Consider the following 17647-nt stretch of genomic DNA (forward strand, 5'->3'; position numbering starts at 1 on the left):
GAACTTGGGTGGACAAGTAGGAAGCGACAACTCATTCTAGTTCGTGGGTGAGTTCCTGTGATCCCACTCTAATATTTAATTTAATTGAAAGGAATTAACGTTAAGAAAATTAGTTATTTTTATGTGTCTCTGGAGTAGGTAGTTGTTTTGGTGGAAATAACTTCTTGTGATGGAAGCCCGGATAAAGGAGGGTTGCGTTAGGTAGCCAACAGCCAATGTAAAACCTAGTCGGATCCAAATATGAATTCTAGACAAACTATTTGTTAGGACGTAACCCACATAGAAATCTAGAATTCATGTAGCCGACCCCACATAGTGGGATAAAGGCTGGATATGTTGTTAACTTCTTGTCCATCAACCATTTAGCCACACCAATTTGCCGTTGAGCCCTTGAGTATTTTGAAATCCAATTAGCCATTCCAAAGGTGCTAATACAGATAATGTATGGTGACATCATCTTGAAAGAGGTTTTGACAAGAAGAAAGATGTTGTATTGAATAGTTCATGAAGGTTTGCTTCAACTTATTACAGTTCGTAATGGTAAGTCTCCTCCAATTTTGCATATATCAGAAATTTGAGGTGTATTAATATACTAATATTTTTCCGTAGAGGAATCTTTTCATGTAATAGGAACTTATTCATATCAAACATACTCAAGAGACTATATTATTTCTGTTGGCTATACCCTCAAGGGTGTTGGCATGGAATCGAAGGTCTAATTCTTGGAGAAGGGCATGGCAGATTAATGTACATTGTTTTGATCATTATTTTGTCTTGCTGTCTTCAAGCCATACCACAAATGAGGGCATAGGAAGGAGGGTGTGGCAGATTAATGTGCATTGTTTTGATCGTTTTCACTAACTTTTATTATTAGAGTCAGTCAGTCCTTACGAGTTAATAAACATTCCATTTATTTACTATTGAGAAAAGATGAATTCCCAAACACTTGGAGATTACTAGACATTAACTGGTAGTCAGAAGAAAGTATTGTATAATTTCAAGACCTTTCAACATCTTTGGTGGTGTTTGGTAATGGTGTCCATTCTCAAGTTTTTGCTTTTTTGCTTGTGCTATCAGGTTGTTTATATTTCCTCTATTGGTTTTTTTATGTTTGTTTTTTTAGACAAAAATAAGGTAGGAATTCTCTAGGAAGAATGGGCATTTGATTTTTAGGTGTCAAACACTATCAGACACGGCCATCTTTTGTATGGCTAAGAATGTTGGGCAAAGTACAAAATATGAGCATGGCAGATATGAAAATGTCATGATAGATGTGAAGCTATGCAAAAAGAGAAATGAGATCATATTTAATAAGGTTGAAGTGCAATCTATTGAAGATAAGATGCAAAAGTAATTGTTAAGATGGTTTGGACATGTGAGAAGAAGATTGGTAGATGCACCTACGAGGTAAGATGTATGAAATAGAGGAAATATGTACAAAAGAGGCAAAAGAAGATCAAAGGAAAATTGGTGCCTTACTGCCTTGGCCACAAAAATTAAAAGAAGAAGCAGCAGCTTGGTGGAAAACCCTTAAACATGACATAGGAGATAATGAGCTTCAGGACACGGCCATGGATAGAGATGGATAGAGGTCCAAAATTCATGTAATAGACCCTACCTAGTGAGATTAGGGCTTGGGATTGTTTTTGTTGTCAAAACTCTATTGGAGACAGATACACATTGAACATGCGAGGATACATATTGGACAGGCCAATCAGCATATCCTAATTTTTATCATTTTCATCAACTACATATCGAACTTGCTAGGATACATATTGGACAGGACAATTGGCATGTCCTAATTTTTATCATTCTCATCAGCAGATCTAGTATACACAGAAAACACACCTAAGGACACAGTGGAATTCCTAATAGAGAACTCACTTCATAGTAAAATATATAAATATGGTACAATTTCAGGTCAGAATCAGAAAACACAAACTTGAGCCCTAATTATGACTCTAATGGAAGTAGTTAGTTTTTTATGTTAAATGAAGTTTATATTCTAATTATAATCCATGAAAAGGTAATTTTGTGCTGAATCAGCAATAACTTCTAATAGTTCTATATATTTCATAATTATTTATGAATGACATTCATATCAAATTAGAAGTACTCTCAAAACATTTTTAATATTTTTTAGTTATTATATTCATAAATATTGCTAATAAAATATAAAAAAATTGTCACTTCTTTCCACATCCCTACCACTTATTATCCTTTTTTTTTTCTCCCTAAACCATCATATCTTGTGTCCAAATCTGTGCCCTCTTTAGCATCTGAATTTGTATATGTTCTTGGGGAATCATGTTTAATTTTTGCAAATTAATTAGTTAAGTAGCAGTGGCAGGTGACAGTGACACTATGTGGTTTGTCATGGTAATAGATGTGAGGTGGTGACCACAGAGGTTGGGCGACAGGAGTGGTGGATTTCAGTAAACAGGGAGAAGAGGCAATGAGCGGATGGCACTGAATAAAAGTCAATGTATACTGGAATAAGCGAAAGCACATCTTTTCATTATTTTTAAATTTTCAAAAATGGTTTCCCAAAGATATTCAAAATTAATAATCTTGAGAAAAAAAAAATACCAAATAGGACCTCAAAGATTTATGAGTTGTACAAAACATATGGCATATTTTCAGAAGTGATAGACCATATAAAGCATAAACAGTTCAGAATTTTTGCTGCAGATCCATGATGTGATTAACTCATCACAGCATAAGACAAAATGGGGAAAATGACCAGTCACGTAAGTAATATTTTAATATACATCTTAAAATATGCAATTTGAATATAGGAGAGTTTTGCATAGGTCTAACAAGGCAATGCTGAAATTATATGGAAGAAGCAAGAGATAGCAACAAGCAACAGTAGGTTAGCATCTCACATCCTTAATTTACAAATCTCAGCATCTTATATATAGTAAGCATTCAGAATGGTTTACAAAAAAACAGGTATCTTATTATCTTGAAACAAAGAAAAATTACTAGATTAATTGAAGGCCATAATTTATATCTGTTGTAACCCGCATTGTCTAGATTTAGGTAAAGAATTATTATGGATGATTAGAACTTACGAAAAAGAAAGCATATTCCGAACTTTTGGCGCTGTAGGCATGTCCATAAATAATGAATTTGAGAAGAAAGAAATGCGTCTTCTTGCTTCTAAGTTGGATGGCACATCCATAGCAGACTCCTTCACTGTAAGCAATAGATGAATCCTTCTTATCTGGAAAAATGAGGCAAGGAGTCTTACTTATGATCGCTGTTTTACTTCCAGTAACAAAGAGATAAGGTATGACAAAAAAGCCCGAAAAATATATTAAATTGTTATTACAGAAGATGCAAAGAAACTAACTGTAAGACAAACACTTTAAATTCATGCCTCTCCATATAACAATAAAATATGAAGTTGAAGTTCTGGCAAAATTACCAGGAAATGCATACAATTTGATCAAAACAATAAAACTGGAAATTTTCCATGTTTTTTCCATGGGTACTTCAGTAAAACTCACTCTCTCTTTCCAAGCTTCTGTCTCTCCTGTAACAGGGAATCTAAGTGCACCAAAGAACCGATTATGTTTATCCAGAGGCATCATTCCTTCATGCATTCCATGAGATCCACCATGGCTCGAATCTAGCAAACTATAGAAGAAAATGATCATACAGCAATGAAGACAACACACAAATATAGTTGGAGATAACATCTCTGCATATGCTTACCTAGGAAGTGGGTCCTCCATTATGTCTCGGGTCACAATCTCAAGCATGTTGAGCAACACAATGACAACCTGGTCCTTGTCTTCTTTTCTGTTTTTACTCTGTAGAATTAAATCATTGATTAAGGGTTCACTACTGAACCTTAAATTTCTTAACTACGACATGAAAGTTTTACCGATCTTATAAGTTTACCAGATAGTCGATAAGCTGAACAAATTGTTCATAAAGGCCAGGCAGAGCACTCATTTTTAATTCACTTATCAGATTATCTTCTTTTATATGCTGATCCACTTTGGAGAAAATTTCATTGATAACACTGGAAATGGTTAACCATGAGGTCAGTTTAAGATAAACACAATAAGATGGGAAGGGAAGGGGAAGAGAGAGCACTATGCTTAAATCTAATAAATGTTCTAGACAATAATTAACTTACTCTTGTTCACGTTCACCTAAAACCAAGTGTTTGATAATGTTTTTAAATGAAGCATAACATTCCTGGACAGCACAGAGCATATAGTGGTCTGCGTTCAACCTCTTTTTCAGCTCACGGTCTCTCCCATTGCTATCTTTTGCCATATCCAATGCTATGGGAAGCTACACAGACCATAAAGGATGGATATATATATATATATATTCATTAAGAAAAAAGTAGCTAAAGAGATAAAACTCTTGTAAAGGGAAGGAAGTAACTCAGAAGACAAAAACCTTGCTAGCAAGTAAAAAGGGAGGCCACTGGATAAGGTCCAAATCACGGTCAGCCCAATATGGAACAAGCAACAGGTTCATTTCTCTGTGAAGACAAAGAAAAATCACTCTAGTTTACCACCAAAAAAAGAGTCACAAACTAAAAACATTGAAAACTGCAGTTTTGAACACAGTCAGCAGATGGTAAAAATTATATCTTTCAAGCAAGCATTTCACTTTTTTGGGATACTCATTTACCTGTTATCTATTAGATCCTCATCTCTGAAGCTAGCAATTATTTTATTCCACAACTGAGCAAATTTTGCTGCCTCCTTCCCTTTGTTAGAGATCTAACAAATACAATGAAATCAATCAAAGAAAAATAAACAGATCAGAAAAATAGATCACAGTAACATCATTGTCATATATCAACATAAAGAAACGGTTATCAAACCTCATCAAAATTGCGAGATAATGTAGGTTTGAGTCCCTTCTTAGGCTTCTCATTCTTCTCCAGTGGAACCAAGCGGGCATTGAATGCACCAGGCAATGATTGAAAGCGGGACCTCAGCATCCCCAGTGTACGAATCTAAATGGAAAATCGAATAGAGAATTTATCATTTGAAGAGGCAGATATCAACCAATTGAAGGACTGTTTTAAACATTCTTCCTTCCATGCACTGTATAATAAGTCTTACAGTAGACAAATAAACTTCTTTGATGAAACATGATATCCAATGATGCAATCTCTGAATCAAAGTTGTGAACCATACAGAAAAACTTTGGACATAAAAGTAAATAAACATTAAGACAGAAGCCAACAATTTCAGAAAGTTATTTAGTCCTTTTCCTAAGAAATCCATCAGAAAAGTTGTTTTGATACTTAAGTAGGCAACTAATAGAGAAAAACTTAGAAGGAAATTGACCTTCAAGTAGAGAGAAAATGGATCTTCACAAGCTATTTATTAATTTAGTAAAAAATGACAGTTACTTGCAAAAAAAAAAAAATCCTAGTAATATAAATACAAAGGCCTTTGGTACATCACTTGGATTTATCAATATACTTGAGGACATTTACAGTGAAGTTCTGACTAGCTGCAAAAAACAAGGTGAAAAAGGAACTCAAGTTGAAGAGAAAAAGAACAGTATTTCCTTTAACACATTGATTGTTGATAGACTCATTATGCACATTAAAAAGACTATGACCTAGCATACACTACATAGCTTGCTAATATCATAATGTTAACTAACAAAATCTAGTCAATCTAATATTTTAGGTCAAGTGAAACAAAGACAGAATATGAAGTATGGTTTTAGCAAAGATTGAAACAAAAAGAAGTACAGAGTGAATTTTGTATGGTCAAGAGATACCTACTGGATAGTTATCCGTAAGTAGGAGAATGCAAATAAAGATGTTAACTCTATCTATGGGATAACAGCAAGAATAACAACAACAACAATAAGATATGTAGATATTTGGACAAAATTAACTTCTCTCAAATTATTATTCAAATTGGACAAATTTAAACATGAATAGTAACTATTCATATGGTGGCAGTTACACAGAAAAAACTGCCACTTAAAAATTAAATAATTGTATAAAAAATTGTCCCTATAGTTTGCCTAACTACCCAACAGTCTCTAATTCTTGCACATGGTTTCCTACACGCCCCCTCAAGTTGGGTTGTAAATATTAGGAAAGCCCTACTTGGATCCTTACATCTTCAAACTGGGTCTTCGGTAGATCCTTGTCCATGTTCAATTCTTCTTTATGAAGTGCATGTCTATGAAGTTCAAACATGTTGAGTTGCTGCCAATATCTAGTTTAGACGACTAAGATATTGGGTAACTGAGAGGTCTTCTTGACAATACCTTTACTGTGCCTTTGGTGTCGAAACACGTCTCCTTTGCGGCATCCCAGATTTCTTGTGTCGTCTCATGGAGGATGAAATTTACTCAAATCGAGTACCGACTAAATCTGTTTTAACCACACCATATGAGATATGAGTTGAAAAACCTCCAAGTTTTAAGCATGTTAGGATTTGGGGTTGCCCGGTGTATGCGAAGAGGTTGAGAACAGAGAAATTGGATCCTAAATCTGAGAAAGGTCGTTTTGTGGGATATCCTAAAGATAGTTCAGAATATTATATCTATTTTCTAGCTGACCCAAGAGTTGTGGTCGCTAAACATGTCATCTTCTTGGAAGAAGAGTTTATTCAGGAGGATGGTATGGGGAAAAAAATAGATCTGATGGAAGAGAAATCTTTTGTTCCACAAATACCTAATCAGATTATTGAGCAGAGTGAACCAAGTCAGGGAGATCATTGATAGGGCTTAATTGTATACATATTTTTTTATCTAATTTTCTTCTTAACATTGTGTTATTTTTCCTACATAAAATGTGTGCTTATATGAATTTTACATAATTTTAATCCTTTTTGTAAGAACCCGGCAAAGGATATTAATTCGAAGATTTGGGCATAAAAAGAAAAAAAAAAAGAAGAGACATTATAAATTAATTTCTAAATTAATATTATAATATAAATAAAAATGAATTATTTAATTAGTAATAATTAAATATATAGATTATATTAGATATTAGATATTATTTAATTATATATTATATTATATTATAATTGAAGGCCCAATTGAAGATTCCGTAATTGAAGCAGCAAATTGAGAAGTCCAATTCAATTTAGAAATTGAAGGCTAGGGCATGCGCTATATATATATATAATATAATAAAATATTAGAGGAAGTCAAATTGGAATGGGACTCAAGCTAGGGCAGCCCTGCACATCCTCTATATATATATTATTATATTGGATTGAAAAGGGAGGAGATTTGGGGATTTTGGAGATTGAATGGAAGCAGTGCAGCGGCGGAACAGAAGAGAAGAATTGGAGGCCGCATAAAAGAACGCAAGCAACAGGGGAAATTGAAGGAGAATTGCAGTGCGGTGAACGCAGGAGCAATCGCAAGCAAGGAGGCGCAGATCCGACCCAGATCTGGGGAGGGAACATTCTTCTCCCTTTGACTTTCTGTTTTTATTTTTATTTTAATAATATCTAGCTAAATTATTTTAACTAGAGTTTGGATGGATTTTTATTTTGGAATTATATGATTATTTGTTTAGTTTGATTCAAAACTCCATTATTATTTGCATGAGAAATTTATATTATTGTGTTTAATGTTTTAAAAGATTGACTGTCTTTTAATGATTTAAAAATTTATGCATGACTGACTAAAAGATTGCTATAATTTAGACAATATAAATCACATGCTTGACTATGATATCGAGAGATGATTAGCTCATGTGTGAGAACCAAAGAAGTTTAGTGAGTCAAATTCTCTTATGAGATTAGAGGTTTCTAAAGAACTTAATACTTATTTATTCTTTTGATATCTCAAAAATTTGATGGTAAAATTGAATTAATAAAGGATTAATATGACTTAATAAAGCTTATTAATTAATTGAGGAAAATCCACTATCACATGCAAATAATTATAAAATACTATAAGAGTATTTTTGATTTTGAATTAGGTTGAATAGATAATTCCATAACCTAGATTAAATGAAATCTAAACCCTAGTGCATTCATTAATAAATTTTTCTCTCATAACATAATTTAGTTTTTTCTTTATTTTTCTTTTTATTCATCTGATTAATTAATTAGTTCAACTTAGGCTAAATTAAAATTGTTTTGGTATTGTGATCTACTTTTTGTGAGATCGGCATTCGTTTTATCACTATATGCATATTTGACTAGGGTACACTTACCCGAATTAATTGTGCATAAATCACACATCAATCATCCACAGATTGCCCATAAGGCTGATAGAATGCCCCATCCTCTGAGACAGTGACAAGTTAGTTGACCTACCACCTATGAGAAGGCAATATCTGATATCGATGCCTCGAAGTGATAGATAGCTATGGAATCTGAGATGGAGTCTATGTACTCCAACTAAGTCTGGGTCTTAGTAGATCCGCTTGAGGGAATTGTTCATGTCGGGTGTAAATAGATCTTTAAGAGAAAGATTGGTTCAGATGGACAAGTTTCAACCTATAAATCTCGGCTGGTGGCAAATGGCTATCGTCAGCATCAGGTATTGACTATGACGAGACTTTCTCACTTGTCGCGATGTTGAAGTCTATCAGGATGATGTTAGCTATAGCCGCTTACTATAACTATGAGATCTGACAGATAGACGTCAAGACGACTTTTCTGAATGGAATTCTTGAAGAAGAGATCTATATGAAATAACCAAGTGGATTTGAGTTCGCCGATCCATGTCAGGTGTGTTTGCTGAAAAGATCAATTTATGGTTAGAAGCAAGCATCGAGGAGTTGGAACATCTGTTTTGATCATGAGATCAAAGGGTTTGGTTTCTTAAGAAATCCAGATGAACCATGTGTATATAAGAAGGCTAGTGGGAACAACATTGCGTTCCTAGTCTTATATATGGATGATATTCTTATTATAAGTAACAGTGTGGACATGATGATGTTTATGAAAGCCTGGTTGTCTAGCGTATTTTCCATGAAGGATCTGTGAGGTGCTACCTATATTTTGGGGATTAGACTTTACAGAGATAGAGTTAAGAAATTGATAGGTCTCTTCCAGAGCCTATACATAGAAAAGATGCTAAAGGGGTTTAGCATGTTGAATTCCAATAGGGGACAATTGTCTATTCAAGTTGGAGTTCATCTCTCTAAGGAGATGTCCCCTAATACTCTTGAAGAGAGGGATCGTATGAGTAAAGTATCTTATGCTTCGACGGTTGGGAGCCTTATGTATGTACAAGATCGAATATTGCATACACTGTGAGTGTTGTAAGCCAATATCAGTCTGATCCTGGTGAAAGTCACTACATCGCAGTGAAGCATATTTTGAAGTACTTGCGAAAGCTAAAGATATGCTACTGTTTTATGGAGGGGGTGATTTCCATGTGGATGGATTCATTGATTCGGATTTTCAATCAGATGTCGATGGCCACAAATTAACATATGGTTTTGTATATCTCTTGAATGGTGGTACTGTAAGTTGGAAGAGTTTTAATCAAGCAATCACAGTGGATTCAACCACTAAGGCCGAGTATGTTGCGGCATGTGATGCTGCTAAGGAAGTTGTTTGGATCCGGAAGTTTTTTTCAGAGGTTGATGTGGTTCTGGCCATTCAGTCACCAATACTTTTGTATTGTGACAACAATGGAGCTATTGCGCAAGTAAAGAAACTCAAGTCTCATCAGAAGTCCAAATACATTGAATGCCGATTTCATTTGATTCGAGAGGTTATAGTACGTGGGGATGTATAGCTATAGAGAATAGATTCAATGGATAATGTAGCTGACCCACTCACCAAGGCTATGACTCAGTCACAATTGGATTGACATCTTGAGAAGATAGGTATCCAATACTTGCCGATGGTGAAGCACTAATTGTAGATTTATGGTAAATTAGCATTAGTGCAAGTGGGAGATTGTTAGTGTTGTGTGCCCTAATACTAGATTTGGTTAACATCCATTGAGCTTGTTTTAATGCATTCATTGTATCTTTGTATATATCAATAAAAGACAAGGTTTTCAGGGTTTGAATACATCTCCTTTGTGGCGTTCTCTTGTGCCATCTTGAGGAGGATGAAATTTCCTATCAAGTGTCTTTTATGAGAGGCAATCACTATCCTCTTTTACAACGGTAGCTTTTGATGGGTTCATCTATAACCACACCATGCTTTTTCATAGGATCAAGCAATAACCCTTATAATGCTTTTTACACTTGGGTTGAAGCAATAACTTGTATAATGTTTTTTTCACATGGCCAAAGCAATAACCCTTATAATGTTTTTTTTTTTTTTTTTCTTTTAATACTTGGACCAGTGTTATTAAAGGAGCACCTAGGTGCACCTTGATACCAGGCGCAAGCCTGGCGCCTAGAAACAAACCAGGCGGGCGAGATTTGCCCAGGCACGCCTGGGCGCACCCAAGCCCTAAGGCGTAGATGTCCACATTGTCAGACCCTTGATCTGCTTAGGGTCCTTCTCGTAATTGAGAGAAGGAAGGTTAGGCGGGAAAGGGAATTGAGGGAGGGAAAAGAGAGAGAGAGAAATAGAGAAAGATAGAGGCAGAACTTGAGAGGGAAAGTGGAGGGAAAAGATCAGTGCATAATTCTCACATGATCCTCATCCTCGGTAGCCTTCATTATTTATAAGAGAAACGGTTATTACATTGGCCAAGTTGCCAGCCAAGTGGCCATGTGCAGCTAGCTATGCTTCTCTACAATCAGTAGCTCCTACATCCGGATAACTACCCAACTAACTGGAGGACTAATTACAAGTTTACCCCTTAGGCTATGACAACTCCCCCTTCCTTGAATTATTTCTTGTCCCCAAGAAATTACAGGAGACTAGCGACCTGTGGAAACCGATGTAGGAGATCAGGGAAGTATTCCCAAGTTGTGTGGTCAGGATGCAAATGTGTCCACTGCACTAGAACTTGTGTAAGTGGCATCGAGTTTGTGTAGGTCACCCGCTTCTCCAGTATGGCTTTAGGCTCAGCTTCAACAATGAGATCGTCCTGGAATTCTGGTAGCTCTTGGCGGACGTCGACTGTGGTGCCCATCGCTTTCTTTAATAAAGAGACATGGAAGACTGGGTGCAATCCCACACCCTCTGGAAGAAGTAGGTGGTATGCCACTGGTCCGATCTTTTCGACAATCTTGAAGGGTCCATAATACTTAGGACTGATTTTAGATATAGGCCCCTTGGTAAACAAATGTTGTTGGAACCGCTTAACCTTCAGAAAAACTTCGGCACCTACCTCGAAGTTGCAGTCCGTGCAGTGCCTATCCGCCAGCTGTTTCATGCGATGTTGGGCTGAAGTAAGCTCTTGTTTAATGACTTGCAAGGCTGCTTGTCTAGCCTGTAAGTATTGATCCGCTATAGATTTTGCAGGGCTGTAATGTATGATCGCTGGAATTATGGGAGGTGGATATCCAAAGAGGGCTTCAAAAGGAGTTCGCTTATGGGCAGTGTGGTAATTGGTGTTGTACCACCACTGGGCCAAAGCTATCCACCTATTCCAGCTTCTTGGTCGGTTAAAGCAGAGGCATCGTAGGTATGTTTTGAGGCATTGATTCACTCGCTCTGTTTGGCCGTCGGTCTCCGAATGATAAGCTGATAAAAATCGTAACCCAATTCCCAGTCCATGCAGTAGAGTCTTCCAAAATTGGCTAGTGAAAATCTTGTCTCCATCGGATATGATGGCTCGTGGCACGCCATGTAGCTTGAACACATGGTCCATAAGTTTTCGGGCTACCTCCGTAGTCGTGAAGGGATGTGCTAGAGTAATGAAGTGACCAAACTTGGTGACCCGATCGACCACCACCATTATGGTGTCAAAGCCTTCAGATTTGGGCAGGCCTTCGATAAAGTCCATGGTTATCTACTCCCACACTTGGGAGGGTATCTCCAAGGGCTGGAGGAGGCCGGGGTAGGGCACCTGCTCATGTTTACATCGTTGACAAGTGGTACATCTAATGACATGCTGAGTTACATCCTTCTTGAGCCCTGGCCAATAGAAGAGTTGTTTCACCCGGTGATATGTTACATTCAATCCCGAATGTCCCCCTATAGAGGAGTCATGTAGAGATTGTAGGATCTTTTTCTTCAGCTGCTCATCCTCCCCAATGACTACCTGACCGTTGTATCGGAGTAAGCCTTCCTTTAACGTATACCTCGAGTCTCCTTGGGATTGTACCGCCAATTGAACCAGTAAATTTTGAATCCAGTTAGACTTTTCATAGCTGGCGGTTATGCCCTGGACCCAGTCTGGGATCAATGCTAAGATGGCATGGGCACTGCCCTGGGCTTCTCTTCTTGATAAAGCATCCACGACTACATTTTCGCACCCCTTCCTGTACTGGATGATATAATCAAATCCCATGAGCTTAGATATCATTTTCCGTTGTAGTTGATTGTGAGCCCTTTGTTGGGATAGGAATTTAAGGCTCTCATGGTCGGTCCGAATAGTGAAAGATCTGCCTTCCAAGTAGTATCTCCATTTTTCCACTGCCATGAGGACAGCTAACAGTTCCTTGTCGTAGATACTTAGGCCTTCATACCTTGGAGCTAGAGCTTGACTCAAGTATGAGATCGGCCTACCTTCTTGTATTAGGACCGCCCCTACCCCTGAATCACAAGCGTCCATTTCTAATATAAACTCCTTAGAGAAATCCGGCAGTGCCAGAATGGGTGCCTTGGTCATGGCTTCTTTAAGAGAAACAAAAGCATGGTCAGCCTCCACTCCCCATAAGAAACTATTCTTCTTTAATAAACTGGTGAGGGGTTTACTGATCATTCCATAGCCTTGTATGAATCTTCGATAGTGGCCCGTAAGGCCTAAGAATCCCCTCAATTCCTTGAGGGTCTTGGGTTTGGGCCATAGCTGCAATTTTCTGTGGGTCGGTACTTACCCCTTGCCCTGAGATAATATGACCAAGATATTCCACCTGTGCTTCTGCGAAGGTACACTTGGATCTCTTCACATAGAGCTGATGCTGTTTGAGGATTTCAAAGGCCATCCGTAGGTGGGTTAGGTGTTGGTTGAGGTTGGTACTATATACTAGAATGTCATCAAAAAAGACCAACACAAATTTCCGAAGGTGGGGAGCAAAGATATGGTTCATGAGGGCTTGGAAGGTTGCCGGTGCGTTTGTGAGGCCGAAGGGCATGACCAAAAACTCATAGTGTCCTTGGTGTGTGCGGAAGGCTGTTTTGTGATAGTCTTTTGGGTTCATTCGGATTTGATGGTATCCTGAAGTGAGGTCAAGTTTGGAAAAAACAGATGCTCCTACTAGCTCGTCAAGGAGATCTTCGATAATGGGAATGGGAAATTTGTTTTTGACGGTGACGGAGTTGAGTTGGCGGTAATCCACACAAAACCTCCATGACCCGTCTTTTTTCTTTACTAACAAAATCGGAGATGCAAATGGACTTTGGCTGTGTTGAATTAAGGATTTGGATAGCATTTCCTTAATTAATTTTCTGTAGAGGGGAGTAACGGTAGGCTCGGAGGTTTATGGGTGCACTGTTTGGTTTAAGGTGTATGGAATGGTCAAAGAAACGGAATGGAGGGAGTGTGGTAGGTGTGGCAAATAAATCCTCAAACTCCATTAGCAATGTGTGAATTGAGCCATTAGAATGTACCTGATTTTCTGTTGTGAGTAGAGATCTGTCCCAGTGTTGCTTCCCACTGTTCCCTTGGCCTGGTGCAACCTCCTCCTCTTCACTGAGATCCACTTCTCTAGCATACAAGGAATGTAACTGGCCTATGGTCGTCCCCCCTTGTTCCAACAGCCTTTGCAATCTCTTTCCCATTACTGCCTTGCAATCCCCTGTTCCTTGGCATCCTGCCAGAGTTATCTTTTGACCTTCCCTGTCAAAGGTGACCTCTAATGTATTGAAGTCAAAGACCAAAGGACTTACCGTTCGCATCCAGTCCACCCCTAGAACCACATAACATCCCCCTAACCTCAAAATTCGCAGATCAGCATTGAATTCATGCCCATTCATCACCCATCTGAACCCCACGCATTTTGATTGACTCACTATTCAGCTGCCGTTGGCGATCAATACAGAGAGTGGGACAGTCACCTATAGAGGGCATTGTAACGCAGCAGTTGTTTCCTCATCAAGGAAACTATGGGTGCTACCACTGTCTATGAGAACTACCAACGCCCTCTTCCCTGCTAATCCCTTCACTTTAAGCACCTTGCCCGAGGTCTGGCCTTGCAGCGCATGCATAGACAATTCCCCACCTTCCTCATTTTCTATAGGTTCCCCTAGTTCCTCCTCCTCAGCTTCATCCCTATCTTCCTCTCCCGGCCCTTCCATTGTCAACAACATCCTTTTACATTGGTGGCCCGCTCCATACTTTTCCCCGCATCTAAAACAAAGTCCCAGTTGTCTCTTCTGTTCTATGGATAGGGACCTGGCGGGTAATTGGGCTGGTGGATTTCTTCCTGATGTACCGTTTCTTGGCCAGGATTGGTTGCTGCCTCTATTCACCCCTGTGTAAGAGGTATCCTCCTTCACGCCTTTCACTGGCAGGCGATACCTCTTAGCAAAGGTTTCTAGGGACAGTTCGTGGAGTCTGGCCTGTTCTGCAGCTTGCCCCACTGATGTGGGGTACAACATTTTGATCGTTGGTCGGATCAAGTCATCCAACCCGTTGATGAAGCTAGATACAAAGTATCCTTCATCCAGGGACGGGTGAGCTAGCGACAGTAGTGATCGTAGCTCCTCGAACTGTATCTGGTACTCCTCCACCGTTCCCCTTTATTTCAGCTTATTGAATTCTTCAATAACGTCCGTCCTGGTCTTCTCCCCGAATCGATTGCAGAGCCCATTAATGAACTCCGGCCAACTCCATTCAATCTTGTCTCAGCTCCAATTCTGGAACCAAGCGTTCGCTACATCGTCCAAGTACGCGGCTGCAGTGTTCACCTTCTCCCCTTCAGCCACCCGATACTGGTAAAAGACTCTCGCACTGCCTGATCCACCACCAGGGCCTATCCTTTTCGAACGGAGGGATGTCCATTCTAGGTCCTTGTAACGTGAAGTGATTTCCCCCTCCTCCACGGTTCAAGTTAGGTTGATCAATTTCCATTCCTTCGTCTGTCTCCCCCTGTCCCGGGTATCTCCGACTCTCTCTTGGCGTCAAGAGAATTGGCACCAAAGACGCTCTGGGGGGAAAATCGATGGGTAAGCTGGCGTGCGGGTGTTGAGCAAAGAGACTTAAGGCAGCACTCAATTGCTAATTAAGCTGTTGGCTGAGCCCCGCGATCTCCTCTCGTAACCCCGTCACCGCTCGGTCCACTATCCTATCCAAATTAGTGACGTATTCCGATCGACTACGATTAATCTCCTCTTAGGTGTTACGAATGCTAGCTCCAATAGATCCAGTCGGTCCTCTACCTGCTCCCAACACTGCCGCATTCCACCCTCCACCGCATCTAATCTGGACTCTGTCTACTTCGCCCTGGTGCCTTCAGCCATCCTCCGCGCTCAGGTCGCTGGCTCTGATACCAATTGTCAGACCCTCGATCTGCTTAGGGTCCTTCTCGTAATTGAGAGAAGGAAGGTTAGGCGGGAAAGGGAATTGAGGGAGGGAAAAGAGAGAGAGAGAGAGGCAGAACTTGAGAGGGAAAGTGGAGGGAAAAGATCAGTGCATAATTCTCACATGATCCTCATCCTCGGTAGCCTTCATTATTTATAAGAGAAACGGTTATTACATTAGCCAAGTTGCCAGCCAAGTGGCCATGTGCAGCTAGCTATGCTTCTCTACAATTAGTAGCTCCTACATCCGAGTAACTACCCAACTAACTGGAGGACTAATTACAAGTTTACCCCTTAGGATGTGACACATTTTCTTTAATTTATATTTTACCTTCCATTTACTTTAATACATAAATATAAATAAGAAAGTACCCCCCATTTGGATTCAATAAAAATATCTAAAAAATCAAAATCCATAACAATAAGAAAATAAAATTTTGGTTTTAGTGCAAACTCGGGATTTAGTGATTTTACCATCCCAAAATACATACCTACTATTTCTTGAAAAATTCATTAAAAATCATTTTAACAACAATGAATATTAGCTATCAAAATACCGGGAGATAGTTTTTCAAAATGAAAACATTTTCTTATATGTCTTCTTATAATGCGCTAATCCTCCAGATTTAGAAAAAATAGCATTTTTCAAAATGAAAACATTTTCTTGATTGTGGACTTGTAGTGTTTATGTGTTTCTTAAGATGGTCTTTAGAGTGGTATTGTTGTTGACATGTTGTGAATCTTGTAGGAATTAAAAATTTAAAATGTCATCCAACACTATTGATCCTAATCCTAATAGTGGCTCTGCTGGTAGAAGAAAAGATCCAGCATGGAAATATCATAGTTAGCATATGTTGAATTTTATATTTTTTTTATAACATGATTGTTAAAATATTATTAGAAGTTAGGACTTATTTTATACCTTTTTCTTCAACTAGGACATTTTTTTTTTTTTATTACCTTGCGCCTAGTTCCACCAGGCTCACATCTCGCCTTGCACCTTGTGCCTCAGGCTCCAAGACCCTTGTGCGCCTTGGGCCTTTAATAACACTGACTTGGACTTAAGCAATAACCCGTATAACTAAAATAAGATAAAGCCACCACAAAGGCTAAAGCAACAATCTCTAGAAAAATAAAGACAACTTGCCATACCTATTATTTAACTCATTCGTGGCAGGCAGATTTTTTTAAAAACTCTTGAGGTTTTCTTGGCTAAGTCCATGCAAATCATCTTCTTAGGATATTTGGCGAGGTGGTGATGAGGCAATGACCATAAGGGTGGTTGCAAGTGCTGTCATTGAATGACCACATGATGACAACTAGCGAATCATCCTTTGGTGCAACTGTTTTCCTTCGCCATGAGTCCACCTGCGACCAACATCTACCATATTTGCTGTCGAAGTGCTGCTTTGTACTACGTCTTTTCATCTTCTCTGATGACTGCGATGGGATGGCTATTTGAGTTTTATGCAGCAAACCCTCTTGTCTTCCTCGATAATCTTCGTTCTATGACCCTTCGCTTTCTTCAATGTAGTTTTGTGACTATAGTCAGTTATCCCTTCAACAGTGATAGTTCTAATTGTGGTTAAGGGGTGACAGCGACGGTGATGGTTGTGGCTGGGGCTACAGCTATGGCAAACAATGTTAAAGGAGATGTGTAGTGGCCGACCATGGCAGAGAACTTCACCACCTTCCCTGCTCTCTCTCTCTATCCCCTTGAACTCTCTGTCGTATTACTCAAATACCATGTAGATATTTGGTCAAAATTAACTTCTCTCAAATTATTATTCAAATTAGACAAATTTATACATAAATGATTACTACTCATATGGTGGTAGTTACACACAGAGAAAACTCACTTAGAAATTAAATAACTGTATAGAAAATTATCTCTATAGTTTGCCTAACTACCCAATAGTCTTTATTTCTTGTACATGATTTTCTACAAGATATCACGTCTAGGGAAGTAAATGGGTCCCCATTAGGTCCCAATTAACCCCATTTAAAGTGAAAACAAGTATAAAAATGAGTATAGGTAAAAGACTCATATGAAAATTTATCAAAACAAGCATGTTTAATGGAGTTAATTGGAACCCATTCACATCCCTAATTATGTCTTGATCCCA

At 38.6% G+C, this 17647-nt stretch overlaps 1 protein-coding gene across 1 annotated transcript in view; it reads right to left on the reverse strand.

The window, feature by feature from the left end:
* LOC127801730 (callose synthase 2-like) overlaps positions 1-17647 on the reverse strand; it is a 77688-nt gene that overhangs the window by 13997 nt on the left and 46044 nt on the right. The window contains exons 22-29 of the mRNA XM_052337097.1: positions 4859-4993; positions 4663-4754; positions 4426-4510; positions 4154-4314; positions 3913-4036; positions 3724-3821; positions 3516-3645; positions 3078-3229 (exon numbers count right to left, since the gene is read on the reverse strand). Of these exons, the coding sequence (XP_052193057.1) occupies positions 3078-3229; positions 3516-3645; positions 3724-3821; positions 3913-4036; positions 4154-4314; positions 4426-4510; positions 4663-4754; positions 4859-4993 (977 nt within the window). The remainder of the gene's footprint in view (positions 1-3077; positions 3230-3515; positions 3646-3723; positions 3822-3912; positions 4037-4153; positions 4315-4425; positions 4511-4662; positions 4755-4858; positions 4994-17647) is intronic.

This window comes from Diospyros lotus, chromosome 5 (genome assembly GCF_014633365.1).
Source record: "Diospyros lotus cultivar Yz01 chromosome 5, ASM1463336v1, whole genome shotgun sequence".
Lineage (NCBI taxonomy): Eukaryota > Viridiplantae > Streptophyta > Magnoliopsida > Ericales > Ebenaceae > Diospyros > Diospyros lotus.